General features: G+C 53.9%; 1 protein-coding gene across 2 annotated transcripts in view; it reads right to left on the reverse strand.

Moving 5' to 3' along the window:
• The window catches only part of EVC2 (EvC ciliary complex subunit 2), an 84,776-nt gene that overhangs the window by 44,958 nt on the left and 24,383 nt on the right, over positions 1-15,435 (reverse strand). Inside the window, exons 8-10 of one of the 2 annotated variants that reach the window (XM_075544546.1) lie at positions 10,485-10,619; positions 3,446-3,585; positions 658-982 (exon numbers count right to left, since the gene is read on the reverse strand). In XM_075544546.1, the coding sequence (XP_075400661.1) occupies positions 658-982; positions 3,446-3,585; positions 10,485-10,619 (600 nt within the window). The remainder of the gene's footprint in view (positions 1-657; positions 983-3,445; positions 3,586-10,484; positions 10,620-15,435) is intronic. The other variant, XM_075544547.1, reaches the window with a different exon arrangement.

Consider the following 15,435-nt stretch of genomic DNA (forward strand, 5'->3'; position numbering starts at 1 on the left):
AAAATGGATAGATGGATGGATGATGATAGTCCAATAGGTTAATGAGTGGGTGGATGGATGGATGGATGGATGGATGGATGGATGGATGGATGATTAGAGAGATATATGGGTGATAGATGGAGGAATAGGTGAATTAATAAGTAAATGGGTAGATGGATGAATGGATAGGTGGGGGTGGGTGGATGGATGGACAGATGGATGGATGGACCAGTGGATGGATGGATGACTGCATGAGTAAGTAGAGGGATGAATAGATGGGTAGAATAATGAGCATAGGGACAGATCAATGATAGGTAAAGGAATAGATGGATGAACAGATAAAGAGGTAGTTGAGTGAATAAATCATTGGGTGGATAAATGAATGGATGGATGGATGGATGGATGGATGGATGGATGGATGGATGATGCATGGATGGATGGATGATGCATGGATGCTTGGATAGGTGGGTGGATGGATGAATGGATGGATAGGTGGATGGATGGATGGATAGGTGGGTGGATGGGTGGGTAAGTGGGTAGGTGGACAAAAGAATGGATAGATGCATGCATGGATGGGTGGGTGGCTGGATGGATGGGAGGGGTGTTTATATAAATTACAAAGCTCTGAAAGGAAGAAGAGGAACAAGTGAACCCCCCTCCCCTCCAGGGCAGTCTTACCCTCTCGCTAACACGCTTCAGCAGCTCCTCCGCTTCCTCCATTGCCACCATCTCCCTCTGGGACTGGCTTTCTGTCTTCTTTCGTGTTTCCAGGTCACACTCCGCAGTCACCGCCACCATCTTGCGATCATACTCTTCTCGTATCTCATTTTCCAGCAACAGGAACTGCTTCTTGAAGACGTTGCCCATCCTCCTCTCTACCTGGGGAGAGAGGTGCCCACTGCTGGCCAGCTTTTTCAGCAGGAGGGTGATGACATCCTTGCTGATTTGGGTTCGACAAGCCTCCAAATCCGAGTCAGCCTGATTCAGGGTTGCAATCTCCAAGCTGCAAGACACAAAGGTCCAGAGAAGCCCTTTACACGAAATCACGGCAGAAACCAACGGTCCCTTAACGCCCTCGGGTCTGAAATGGTTGACAAGCAAGGCCTCTTCTCCTCTCTTCCCTCTCTCCCGCCCGTGTGCTCCAGCGGGTGATTAAGGTGGTTGCTGCCAGTCACCATCAAGCCCACGGCGACCACTCACAGCGACCGCGTGAGCATCAGAAAGAAACACCGCGCGGCCTGCACCGACCGTCCTCACGCTGGTCCCTGGGCCTTCGCCCACGGTTGCAGCCACGGTGCCAGCCCGTCTCCCTGAGCGCCGAGCGTGATGTCCTTCCTCAGGGACAACACGCCCAAAGCATGTCACACGCAGTCTCGCCAACCTGGCCTCTAAGGCCGCACTTCCCCCAAGGTCAGCCACTCGTACGTTGTCTGAACAGTATCGCGAGGTTTAAAATCAGGAAAGGGGTGTGTCGGGCTGTGCCCTGTCACCAGGCTTGTGCAATCTGCACTCTGAACAAGAATTGGAGAAGGGAGCCCTAAGGAGGCGAGCGCAGCATCAGGACTCGGGGAAGGCTTACTAACCACCTTCGACGTGCAGGTGGCTAGGAGTCCGAACCAATCCAATGGTTACACATGGAGCTGCTAATCACAAGGCCAGCGGTTCCAAACCACCAGCCACTCTTCAAGAGAAAGACGAGGCTTCCTCCTCCCAGAAATAGAGACCATCTGATAAGCCCACAGGGGTCATTCTAGCCTTCCTGCAGGGCTTCTGTGAGTCAGAATTAACTCGATGGCAGTGAGGCTGGGTTCCGGTTGTTGAAGTTACCCCATGGCGTAGAGTCAAACTGGGGCTACACGCTTCATGGGTCCTGTCAGGGAGGCATTGGAGTGGTAAATTAAGGGACAGCAGTTCAAACCCTCCAGCTGCCCCTGGGGAGAAAGAGGAGGCCACCTGCTCCTGGTCACATTCACGGTCTCAGCAGCCCGGCAGTTGCAAGGAGTCAGAATCCACTCAGCAGCACTGGGTTTGGGCACATTTTTTCCCCCTAGAACATTTTCTTCTCCCTTAGACTCATTGTTATTCATGTAATTTTTTTCTTTTCTTTTTTTAATAAATCATTTTATTGGAGGCCCTTACAGCTCTTAGAACAATCCATACGTCATTTGTTTTGAGCACATTTGTACATATGTTGCCATCATTGGTCAAGGATCCATGAGGAAGGCAGGCAGGGGCATGTAGGGAGGGAGAAAAGAGGAGCTATACCCAGGGCTCAAGTAGAAAGAAAATGTTTTGAAAATGGATGATGGAAACCTATGTACAAATGTGCTTGACACGTGGTTGCATGGATGGGTTGTGATAAGAGCTGTACGAGCCCCCAGGAAAACGATTAGGAAAAAAAACATGCAGGAGAGGTAAATCTACAGAGACAGGAACTGGATTAATAATTACCTCTGGGCATGGCCAGGGAGACGGAAGCTCACCTCAGTGGGAACGAGAGGGAGGACAAGGCTCTGACGCCAGCTCTGGTGATGAGCGCCCAGCTCGATTAATTGCATGACACGAAGCCCACGCAGGAAGCTGCTTTTTTTTTTTTAAGCAAACTAGTAAGGTGGCAACACACCCACTGAATGGTATGCTCTAAACCTCTGAAAGCATTGCAAACAGGATCTAAGGTTTGCGACAGCAAAACCAGCTATTTCTGCCGATTTCTTTGCACGCTGAGACCCAGGGCGTTCTGAATGACATGTTCTCTGGGGACCGCGGAAGCCTGACAATAAACCACGAGGGGGAGGTCAAAAGGAATTGGCAGGTTTCGGCTGGTACCAAAGCTCAGAAACTAAACGTCTAGAAAACAATGATGGCAGGCTAGGTACAAATACGCTTGATGCAATTGATACATGGATTGTTGTAGGAGCTGTGAGAGCCCCCAATAAAATGATCTTTCAATTTTTTTTAAAGTAATTGACAGGGCTTTTTCTTTACTCGCTGGGTCCTCTCGTACAAGGCCCCAACAAAACTAGCATCCAATAAATATTGGCTGTCGGTGGGGGGTGGGAAGGGGAAGAAAGGAAGCATTTGCTTCTCTCTCCCGATGAGCCCTCTAGGGTCGTGCGGGATAACCAATGTTCACCGCTCTGTGGGCAGAGTACGGGAGGCGTCCGTGGGGCAAGAGTGGTCTACAAGAAGAAGGTCCTTGGAAAGCTGGCCAGGCCCGGTGTGCTGCAGCACCACCCCAGGTGGGAAGGCACTCGGAACGCAGTGGCCTCCGCAGGGCTCACGCCAGCCAGCGATCATGAAGATGGGCCAGGACCAGGCATCATTTCATCCCGTCCTGCGAGGCACCTATCCACAGCTGGCCACACAGTGGTCAGTGCAGATGCTGGCTGACGGAGGATGGCCAACGGGATGCCTGAGCGTGTACGATGCCCCCTCCCCGCTTGTTGGCCAGCAAACCAGCTCTTACTCCTCCAGGGCTTGCAGCATGCTCCCGGGGTCCTCGGAGGCCAGGATGTCCACCATCTGGTCACCGAGAGCCAGGTCTTCGTTCACGCCGTCGGCCAAGGTGAACTGAGAGTGCTCCGGCTTGCTCTCATGGTGCTGAACCTTCAGGAGAAGTCCAGAAACAGCAAGTTACCGCCCTTCTCACAAATGCCCAAGAGGAAAGGCCAGGTGACCCGGTGTCCCAACGCCTGGTCGGCTCCAGCACTGGAGGGAAGGGTAAACTCAGGCCAGCCACGCATCCGGCAAGCTAGTTTCCTTGTCAATGGGCCCCTACATCCTGTCACCTTGTATGGGGGGGGGGGGGCGTACTGTGTGGCTCAAAGGAAGCAGTGGATGGAGCCTGGGCAGACCCATGGAACTATTGTCCCGCCACCTCAGGGGACCTCCAAAGGTACCCCGGTGGTGTCATGGTAATGCATCGGGGCTACTAACCACCAGGACGGAGGTTCGAATCCACCAGCTGGAGGGTCTCAACTGCTGACCTCCTGGTTTCCAGCCCAGCCCGTAGCTCACTGCACGACCAGGGCTCTGCCTTGTGAGAAGAGTCACTTAAAGTCATTCACTGCCCCACACACTCCATCCATGGGTCGGTCCAAAGCTCATCCGTCCCTTCAAGCATATATTGGGTGCTCTCTAAGCTTTGGGCTCTATACCAGCAATGTGGACATAACAGACACCCCCCCCCCCGGCAACCTGGCCGTATATATCTCACTGTGGGTACCACCCCAGTGCCCACCTGCCCAGAATCCACACTCAGCACCCTTGTTGCTTTCCCTGCCCACTTTCTCTGCCCTGCATAGCCCATGCCGGGGACATAACACCACCCTCTGCCTGACCCTGGTGGTGAACTGGTGGTGGGGCCTGGAGGGCAGACACCCCAGCCCCCTGGTTTTCCAGTGGGAGGAGTCTGAGGCTAGTGCTACACTCAGTGGGAGACACTAGGGTTGGTGACACCCAGTGCAGTGACTTACGGTGTCACTCCTCCCAGGTGGACGAGAGCAGCTGGCGCACTCCTGCAGTAGACAGAGGCTCAGCCCTGCCCCATCCCCATGCAAAGCCGGGTACCCTGCCCTCCCATGACTCCTGCCAGCTCCTTTATTCTCCTCTTCCCTGGGCTAAGGCATGGACCCTCCCTCCCACCCAATGGCAGACACCATTGGCCCAAATGCACCTCGCCGGGCCGGTGATGGGGGCAAGGGGTGGAGTCAAGTTATGGCCCTAGATATTGGCGCAGCTGCCACCTCCACTGGGGACCCCAAAGTCACGTTGATGTCACCTCTGTCAGGGGGTGCAATCCACGTCCTCCGTGCCCAGAATTCCACACTGGGGTGAAGGCCCATGGGCCCTGGTGATAACCTCATGAACAGACCCATCTAGTCCATCCTACCTCACAGTGACTCCCTAGGACTGGGGACAGCTGCTCCCAAGGGTTCCCGGGGCTGTCAACCTGCATGGGGACAGACAGCCTCCTCTTTCACCCTCAGGGCTGCAGATGGGATCACATGACTGACCGGCCTTGTGGCTCAAAGCTCAGCATCTAACTCACGAGGCCAGGGCTCCTCCCGGAGCCGTCCCCATTGCCATCGGTCCATTCTGACTCCCATTGACCCTACAGGGCAGCATAGGACTGCCCCTGCGGGTCTCTGAGGTGTAAAGCCTCCCCGTTGCCCCGCAGAGCGGCCGGTGGGTTCACACCGCTGACCTGTGATGCATAGCCAACGAGGGCCACAGCTCCGCCAGGACTCCCAACCTCATGGGACCGCTCCCTCTGTTGCCTGCTTGCTGAGCTCAGCCTCTACCCCTCCCCATCCCACCTTCCTAAGGCAACGAGCCACAGAGACTCCGGGGGTCTAAGTGCTTGTCTGTTTCTCCAGGAAGCCCAGAGGCAGGACCACAGAGGCTGAGGGTCACCCCCCACCCCAGGCAGACCTGACAGATTACAGGTGCTGGGTGCAGAATGCAGGGTTCATACCGACACCTACTGGGCCCCCATGTGGGCAGGGAAGACCACGCATGAGGTGGCAAAGTAGAAGGGCCCATGAGGGCCATGAAGGCCCTCCACAAGAGGGACTGACCCACACAGTGGACACGGTGAGGCTGGTGCGGGACCAGATGGCGTTACCTTCTATTGCACTCTGCTCACTAGGAGTTGGCACCCACTCAAAGCACCTGAAGACAGCCCCCACCTGGCCGGACAGACTCCAGTCCTCGTGCAGGTGGTGCAGGGCCAGGCGGCTGTCATTGCCGAAGTCGGATGGATGTTAGCTCACAGCAGAGACGACCATTAAGACCTTGACTTGTGTCTCATTGTCTCCCCGGAAAGGCAGCGGGCCGCGTGGACTGTCATGCACTGCGGATGGCTTGAGACGCAGGGGAATTCCAGAATGCCGCACTGTGCCCACTCGGAACCTGGGCCGGGATCCAGAGGCCCTTGTGCAAACGGGACAAGTGCTTCCAAGTCAGAAGGGGCGTGTGTCGCTCTTCCCCATGTAATCCAGCTTCCCTGATGATTTGTCCGGCGCACAGATGGAAGGAGTACAGTGAGAGGATGCAATGCTGACACGCCCCTTTCCTGATTTTTAAACCAGGCAGCATCCCCTTGTTCTGTTCTGGGTCCGTGTACAAGTTCTGCACGGGCACAAGGAGGTGCTCTGGAATGCCCGTCCTTCTCCAGGTTGTCCACAGTTTGTCAGGAGCCAGGCAGCCGAATGCCTTGGCATAGTCGACGAAACACACGTCGACGTCTTTCTGGTATTCTCGTTGAGCCAAGGTTCATCCGACCTCAGCAGGGGTATCCCTGGGCCACGTCCTCTTCTGAACCGCCAGCAGCTCCCTGTCAACATGCTGCTGCCTCTGTGGTCCGACACAGCAGATACTTACTCGCAGGAAAGGTGGAGAGAGGGTCGAAGGGCGTGGGGGCGCCTGGGGACACAGCAAGCCCAGCGCGCTCAGGAGACGCCAAGCCCTTCCGTACGGTGGGAGATGGAGGGGGGACGTGGAGTGGGTCACAGTGGGGCAGGCTGATGCCAGATCACAGGGACGTGGGGACCAGTGTCCGTCCAGCTGGTGCAACCCTCCGGGCTTTAGCCTGGGGGCGAAGGCAAGTCTCTGCGGGCGTCTAGCAGGTGTGTGATTCTTCAGGACGGGAATCAGCATAGAGCCAGCTGACCTAGTGCAGGGATCCACCAGATCCTCGCCTGCCCACGTCTCCGTGACTACTGGCACCAGCCCCTCCCTACTTCTTCTCTCTCTCTCTCTCAGTCCCTCACTCACCCTGCCTCTTTCCCTTCCTCCCTCCTCTGATTCTCTCTCCCTCTCCCTCTCTGATTCTGTCTCCTTCCCTCCCTTCCTCCCTGCACCCGTCTGTCCCTCTCTGACCCGGGACATCCTTGTTACTGTGTTTGCTGTGAGGTCCCGACCCATAACCACCCTGTGCCCAGAAGAAGGAAGAGAACACTGCCCCCGGATGGGCGCCACCCTCACAATGGCTCCTGGGCCCGAGCCCACGGCTGCAGCCTCTGCGTCAGCCCATCTGGCCAAGGGCCTTCCTCTTGGTCACTGCCCCTCTTCCACTTCACCAAGCACGACGCCCTTCTCCACAGACTGGTCTCTCCCGACCACTTGTGCAAGATGCGCAAGATGAGGTGCCGCCCTGAACATTCTGGGCTGACTCACCGAACTCAGACCGGGTCAGGCACACCTTGATCCTCATAGACTCTAAGGCTGCGACGTGCAGGTCGGTCCTAGTTTCACCCAATGGGAGGCGGCAGCATGGTGGTGGCATCTACTGGTCTGTACATGGTGGGGGGGGGGGGGTTGTTGCTCTCGGGTGCAAGTGAGCCGACTCTGACTCACGGCGAATCCATCGAGGACCGAGTAGAACTGACGCACAGGGCATCCCAGGCTGCCGTCTAAGAGACCAGATGACCGAACCATCTTCCCCAGGGGCTCCCGGGGGTACCACACCTGCGGGCAGGCACTGCAGGCATCAACGGGCCCCCTCTGACTGAAGTCAACGGAGACACGCGGGGTCGTGACAGGGAAGGGATGCGTGAGCATGGGTGAAGGAGGGAGGGTGGCTGTGTGGGGCCTCTGTCTGGCGCTCTGGGAAGGGCGGCGGAGCCCCTCGGGGAGAGCTCTCCGTCAGGGTTGTACACAATGTGGGGTGTCCCCATGGCACCAAGCGCCACTGGTAAAAATGGCGGATCTGGAGAAAGTCCTGTCGTGTCGACTTGTGCCAAAGATGGAAAAAATTAAGAATAAAAGTACATGAACAGCAAGGATACAAGGAAGAAGGAAAAAGCAGGCGAGGGCTGGGGAGGTGCCCACTGCAGAGCCGCCGTGGCTCAGAGGGAGGCCCGTCACCCTCCCTTTGCGCCCGGAACCCTCATGCTCCAGGCTCGCAGTGCTCAGGGCGATATCCACTGCCCCCTGGCCTCGTCAAAGGGGATGCCCTGTGGTGTAGTGGTCTCGAGTGGGCTTTGAGTCACAAGGCCAGCAGTTCGAAACCCCCATCCACTCCTCTGCAGAAAGACAGGGCTTCCTGCCCTCGTGGACTGTTACAGTCTTGGACACTCAAAGGGGCCGTTCTACTCCATTCTACAGGGTCACCATGAGCTGGAATCGATTAGATGGCAATAAGTTAGGTTTAGGCACCCTGGCGGTGCAGGGGTTACGCGTTCAAAACTCCCGACAGCTCCTCAGGTGAAAGACCGGGCTTTCTACCCCCATCAACAAGTTCCAGTCTCGGAAACCCAACCGCGGGCCGTTGTGAGTCAGCACGGACCCGGGGGCAGTGAGTGAGTGAAGTTTGGTGTTGGTTTTCAGTAGGCTTGGTATCAGCTTCCCAAGAGTCTTTTCCCTTCTGGAGATGTGTCCCGCACCAACACGCCTCAGAAGCCGCAATCTGGTGTTGCCAGGTGTCATCGGATGGGCCACGCCTGGCAAGCCTACGTCCAACTGAGGGAGACGCCGCAGGGTCCGGCACCATCCTCAAGCCCGTGTCTACATTGGAGCCGCTGTTGGAGCCGCTGTATCCATCCGTCCCCCTGAGGGTCTCCTCCCTTTCTGCCGGACCTCCTAGTGTACCAAGCGTGATGTCCCTTTCCAGGGACTAGTCTTGGTGTGTTCTCCCGGCAGGCAGTGGTCCTTTCGATGTTCTCAGCCAACACCAGAATGGCCCCTTACTGTGGGCAAAACAAAGTCCCTCACCCGCAGACCTAAGATCTTTGAGAATTAAGGTGTGCCGGACCCAGTCGTGGTCGTTTCCATTGCCTCCTCTTTGCATGGAAGTTGGACAGTGAATAAGGAAGGCAGCCAGGAAGGAACGGATGTCTCTCGATCGTGGCGTCGGTGAAGAATATTGACATGACCAGGGGCTGTCGGAAGAACTTGTGCATCTGTCTTGGGAGAAGGACAGCCAGAATGCTCCCTAGACGTTAGGAAGGCAAGACTTGGTCTCTCGGACTTGGGACAAGTCATCAGGAGGGCCAGTCCCTGGGGAAGGGCATCGTGCTTGGTGAAGTAGAGGAAGACCCTGGTTGAGATGGACACAGGAGCTGCAGCAATGGGCTCCGACTGAGCAACAACTGTGAGGTCGGCAAAGGACTGGGCGGTGCTTTGGGTTTTTTTTATTTTGTTTCAATAAATCATTTTATTGGGGAATCTTACAGCTCTTACAAAAATCCATACACCCATTGTATCAAGCACATTGGTACATAGGTTGCCATCATCATTTCCAAAACATTTTCTTTCTACTTGAGGCCCTGGTATCAGCTCCTCTTTTTTTCCCTCCCTCCTCTACCTTCTCTCCCTCATAAACCCTTGATAATTTATAAATTATTTTTATTTTCATATTTTCTATCGTCTGCTGTTTCCCTTCACCCACGTTTCTGTTGTTCGTCCCCCTGGGAGCAGGGAGTTATATGTCGATCATTGCAATCAGTTCCCCCTTTCTCTGCCTTTTCCCCCACCTCCCCCCTACCCTCATGGTATTGCTACTCTCATTATTTGTCCTGAGGGATTTATCTGTCCTGCATTCTGTGTGTCGAGAGCTATTATCTGTACCAGTATACATGCTCTGGTCTAGCTAGATTTGTAACATAAAACGGTCATGATATAGGGGGGGGGGAGGAAGCATTAAAGAACTAGAGGAATATTGTGTGTTTTGTCTGTGTTATACTGCACCCTGGTTGGCTCCTCCCTTCCTTGTGACCTTTCTGTGAGGGGATATCCAATTGTCTACAGATGAGCTTTGGGTTTCCATTCTGACCCCTTCATTTGCATAGAAATGGTTGTTTGTTTGGGATCTTCTGATGCTTGATACCTGATCCCATGACACCTCGTGATCACACTGGTTGTTGTGCCTCTTCCATGTGGGCTTTGTTGTTTCCCTACTGGATGGCCACTGGTTTAACTTCAAGCCTTTAAGACTCCAGACACTATATCTTGTAATATCCAGGGACCACCTGCTTTCTTCATCGCATTAGCTTATGCACCCATTCTGTCTTCCGCAATCCTGTCAGGAAGGTGAGCATCACAGAGTGCTGGTCCTTTAGGACACAATGTTCTTGATTTGAGGGGAGGGCTCTGGGCAATGCTGTGTTCTGTTGTACATGCCGTTGCTATAGGCCGAACCCACTGGACAACACCTGACAACAACTCCTTCACACACACACACACCCCAGACCTGAATGAGGGTGCAGTAGAAACTCCAAGCTCCCATCCAGGTGAGGTGCTCAGGGCTAGAATCCAGGGGCTCACAGCATTGCCTGCAGGTTACACTCAGCTGGAGAGCTTGTAAAAGTTCCTCATGACGGGGACCCCTCCCGAATGCTCTCTCAGAAACTCGGGAGGTGGGCCTGGACATTCCAGCACGGGAGCATCTCCCCCAGGCAATCCTGATCTCAGTTTAAGAACCGGTGGACCGGGCATGAAACTTGCCTCTCAGCTCTGCACCCAGCGAGCGGCCCGCGGGGAAGGAAACACACATGGAGACTCACCCGATGTCTGCTCAGCGGGTTTCCCTTTAAACACTGGTACCGGACCAGAAGGAAAAGCGTGGTCCAGGTCAGGACCAGGGAGGCCAGGAAGGCAATGAAGAATCCTGCAGCGTGGAGACCATGGTTTGGTAGAACCTGTAGGGACAAGAAAGGAGGGATTTGTCTGTGGCTTCATGTGACATCTTGGGTAATGGTCAAGAGTTGGGCTGCCGTTCGCATGGTTGGTGGTTCAAAACCACCAGCAGCTCCCTGGGAGAAAGACTGGGCTTTCTACTCCCATCATCAGTCACCATCTCGGAGACCCACAAGGGTCGCTATGAGCCAGTTTCTTTGGAGGCAAGTAGGAGATGACTACTGGACACATTCAAGGTACGTGAGATGAAGTCTTCCCATCCTGGCCTCTGAGGAGCGTGCTGCCTGTACATCTTCCAACGCAGGTTGGTGTGTCCTAGCAGTGCAGTCCTTTCGGTGTTCCTTGTCGACACCATAATGCCCCCTACTTCGGGTGAGAAGGAAGTGCTGGCAGGATGTGCTGGGGCTGCAGTCAGACATGCCGCCTGGGTTTGCAGCCCCGTGCTGCCACCTGCTGGCTGGAGGACTCGGGAAGTCAGTGGAGCTCCCTGGCGTAGAGCCTCCTACCTGCTTGAGCTTCCACAGGGCATGTTTCTTCAGGCCTGCAGGAGACCAGCCCTTCGGGGAGCTGGTGCCCGGTGCCCTGAACACACTAGGCTCTATGCAGCCCCATGTGTGCTGCCGAGAAAGCACTCAAGAAATGTTAAATCCACCAAATGGGCGGTGTTCCTTCACAGCCTCCCTTCCCGGGTCTGTCTGTCCTGCCCTGCGGACGCTTCTCGACAGACACACGGTCACCCTCGATTCTGGGAGCCCCGGGAGACGGCACATCGCTTGGGGGCTGTGCGAAGCAGAGGGAAGGCCAAATACCAGGCCATCAGGAGCTCGAACTGGGAAGAAACCCGTGGTCCAGATCAGGATGAGAGACCATGAGGCCATGGGTGAGCGTGAGAGCTTAGGCGGGCGTACCCTGCCCCGCTGGCTTGTTTCTCAGCTACAGCCTGGGGCTGGCAGTCCACGGACAGCCCCAGGTGGGTGGCCTCAAGGAGCACCTGTGAGGAGCAGGTGAATTCCGACTCCTCACTCCATCCACACTTCCCAAGAGGCTGTTCTGATTCATGGCAACCAAATGGTGTAGGTCAGAGCAGAATTTGGCCTTGTGGATTTCAACCTCGGGTTTTGGGGAGTCAAATACTAGACGTATGGTCCAAGATGCTAGTAGGGTAGCCTTTTGGTTAACAGCGGAGCACAGCAAGGGGTGGATCTGCCCCTGCCAGGGGCCCCAAAATGCAAGCCAGTTGCCCCTGGGTTAATTCAGGCCCAGATGACCTGGTATCTTTGAAGAGAACTGCAGTCCAAATGATTTTCAATGACTTATTTCAGGAGAAGTTCGCCAGGCCTTTCTTCCAAGGTGCTGGGTGGATTTAAACTGGCACCTTCTGGGTGGAGTGCATCACCGTTAGGACCAATCAGTAATGCGGGCACCACCAGCAGAAGCAGGGATTCACCGTGACTCAGCCTGAAGCCGCATGAGAAACATCCCGGAGCATTTATGAAAACACAAATTTGGGGGCCCACACCCTAAGTTTCTAATTCAATATGTCCAGGGTGGGCCCCAAGAATCTGCAGTCTTAACAAGCAAGCTCCCTAGATCCAAACTGCGGGGGAATCCACAGAAATCCAGTCGACGACACCTGTGGGAAGACGCAGACACAGACGCTCACTATCAGCGGCTAAAACCAGACCATCAAAGGCGCATCTCTAAGTTCAGGTGAAAGCTGAAGAAACGTTCAAACAAGCCCAGGAGCCAAAATACGACCTCGGGTCTGCCCGACCTGAATTCCGAGACCATGCCAAGCGCAGACTCGAGGCACTAAACACTAATGACAGACACCCGAGGAGCTGCCGGATGCCATCAAGAACATCACAACGGAAGCAATGGTCATTCAAGAGACAGGGAAGAAAGAAAAGACCGGCGTGGAGGTCAGAAGAGACTCTGACACGGGATCCTAATCGCAGAACAGCCAAAGCCAACGGGAGCCATGGTGACGTCAAAGAGCTGAACAGACGTTGTCAGAGGGCAGCTCAAGGAGAAAACCATAAAACACTGCAGTGAAATGTGCAACGACCTACAGTTAGGAACCAAAAAGGAAGAGCTGTGGAGGGTCTTCCTCGTTTCATTGGCCTGACCAAGCAGGGCGTCCTTCTCCGGAGGACGGTCCGTCCTGTTAGCACGTCGAGAGGAAGGCTCACCGCCCTCACTTCTAAGCAGCACGCGGGCTGTGCTTATTCCAAGACTGACTTGCGGGTTGTTCGGGCAGTCCCCAGTACCTGCCGCATGGTTCACCGCCCCATCATTCAAACGCGCCGGTTCTCCTCCGGTCTGCCCGATTCACTGGGCGGCTTTCGAGGTGAGGCTTCGATCACGTGCATCTTAGTCCGCAAAGCAACTTCTCTGCCCCTTAACGATGTAAAGTGGTCTTGAGCAGCAGATTGGCCCAATGCAACGTGTTTTGTTTCTGCTGTTTAAGGTTTTACTGTGACTTACGTGAAGGTTTACAGAGCAAGTTCTCCGTTTCACAGTCAGTAACTCATACCGGTTTTGTTTTAACTAACCTACTGTAATCCCCTCGGTGGACCATCACGTGTTCCGTTTCTCCTGGTACTTCCTGTTTCTGTTCCTCCTTTTTCCCTCACCCTCTGAACTTTGTCCCTGGGTAAAGGTTGCCCTTTTTCATCTTAAATGGTTGGTTATGCTAACACCAGGGTGAATTCCATTCCAAACCTGAAGGGTGGCTTAGAGCCATAGTCTAGGTGGTGTGCCTGTTTGTCTGCCTATTAAGCCTTGTTTCCGCCATAATTTTGAGTTCTGTTGAAGTTTTCTCCCATTCTACCAGGACCTTCTCATGGGCTCTGTGGCAGTTACATCATCTACTCTCGACTGGAGGACGGGGTGGAGTCCTGCCTGTAATCAGGTCACAGCTGGATGACCTCATTTGGAGGCCCAAGATAAATAGCTCCCTGGAGGTGGGACCCACACTCTGCTTTGTCTTCCTGTTAACAAGCCACATGGAGCCAGAGCCCTGGAGCTGGAGGAGCCATGTGGAGCCCCACGCCAGTGCTGAGATGCTTCCACTGCCCCTGGATCCACAAGACTTCCCACCCACTGACCTGTGACCTTTCTGCGTTCGGTGTTATTGCATGTGTTGTGCATGTCTGAAGAGGAATTTATAGATTGGTATCGGACATATAGGGTAATATTGGACTTATGGGCTTGATCTGACTGGGCTGGGATGTTTTCTCAATGTACAATTGCAACTCGAGGCTCAGACTTCTTCTCCTGGTCTTTCAGCTTCAGATACGCTGAGTGTGTTGTTCCCGTTGGTTTTCAACTGTGGCTTTTGCCCATTTCGTTAAAATGCTTTTTGTCTTCTCGGGCTGCCGTCAGCCCTTTCGGGATGGCTCTCCCATTCATTGTAGCTACTCTACATTCAAGAGCAAAGTTTAGAGTCGCTTCTCACATCCACTTTGATCTTTCCTTTGATTCCTATTTTTTTAATGCCTCTTGCTGTCTTCCTGTGTGGTGTTCTTGGTGTCCTTCCACAACCGTGCTCGGTTATTCGTGTTCAATGCGATTCCATCAGATGGTCTCTGGATTCAGATACAATAGGTCCTACTTTGGCTCTTGTGGGCTTGTTTCCATTTTCTCCTGCTTCAACCAGAACGTATATGTGAGCAGCTGATGGTCTGTCCCACAGTCGGCCCCGGCCTGGTTTTAGCTGTTGATATTGAACTTCTCCATCATGTCCTCCCACAACTGTAGTCAATTTGATACCGGTGTGCTCCATCTGGTGAGGGTCACGCAGATAGCTGCCACTGCTGCAATGAAGGCCATGGTCTTATAAATGCTATCCGGACAGCTCCAGCTTGGTTTCCATTTCGGAGGCCAGGTTTTTCCAACTGCAGCCACCAATGATTATCAGTGCATCTTGATTGCATGTTTGATCATTTCAGACAGAAGCGCTTGGCAGAGTTATTCAATTTCTTCTTTCGTGGTTGGCGAGCGGATTTAGACAATAGCGGTACTGATGAATCTCCTCGTAGGCAGATTGGCATTACCCAACACAGACAGTTTTACATGGCCAGACGGAACTTGAAATGTTCTTGTTGACGATGACGGTGAAGCCCTTCCTTCTGAATTTGTCGTTGCAAGCTTCGTAAACTATATGATTGCCAGGCTCAAAAGGGCCAACACCAATTTCAGTTCACTGATACCTGGGATTTCGATCTTGATGCCATCTATTTCACCTGTTGACAACTTCCAACTTGTCTAGATTCATATTCTGTACATTCTACCAATATTCATGCATAGTGGCCCATTTTCTTCCCATTTTGAGTCATGTCCTATCAGCAAGTAGAGGTCTCCAAACTTTGCTCCACCCACAACATCCTGGTCACCTCTACTTTGAGGCGGTAGCTCTTTCTCAGTCATGTTTTGAGGGCCTTCTAGCCCTAGAGACTCATTTTCCAGCACCTGATCAGGCAACGCTCCACTGCTTTTCGTACAGTTTTCGGTGGCTAATAATTTTCCAGGAGGGACTGCCTGTTCCTTCTTCCTAGTCTTTTCTGATTCTGGAAGCTCCACTGAGCCATGCTCCCCACGGACAGCCCTGCTGCTCTTTGGGGTATCCCTGGCAGAGGGAGCAGCATCGTGGCAAAAGGGAAGCCACCCAAGCGTGGCCAATGTGGCAGCCATGTGGCAGTGGAGAGGGTTAAAGAGAGATGGAAACACTGCCTTCAGAAGTGTCTGCGCCTGGATGGAGCACACGTCAAGAAACACGAGTTTCACATGCTGGAATTGTTAATAATGGTCTCTGGG

Source organism: Tenrec ecaudatus, chromosome 3 (genome assembly GCF_050624435.1).
Source record: "Tenrec ecaudatus isolate mTenEca1 chromosome 3, mTenEca1.hap1, whole genome shotgun sequence".
NCBI lineage: Eukaryota > Metazoa > Chordata > Mammalia > Afrosoricida > Tenrecidae > Tenrec > Tenrec ecaudatus.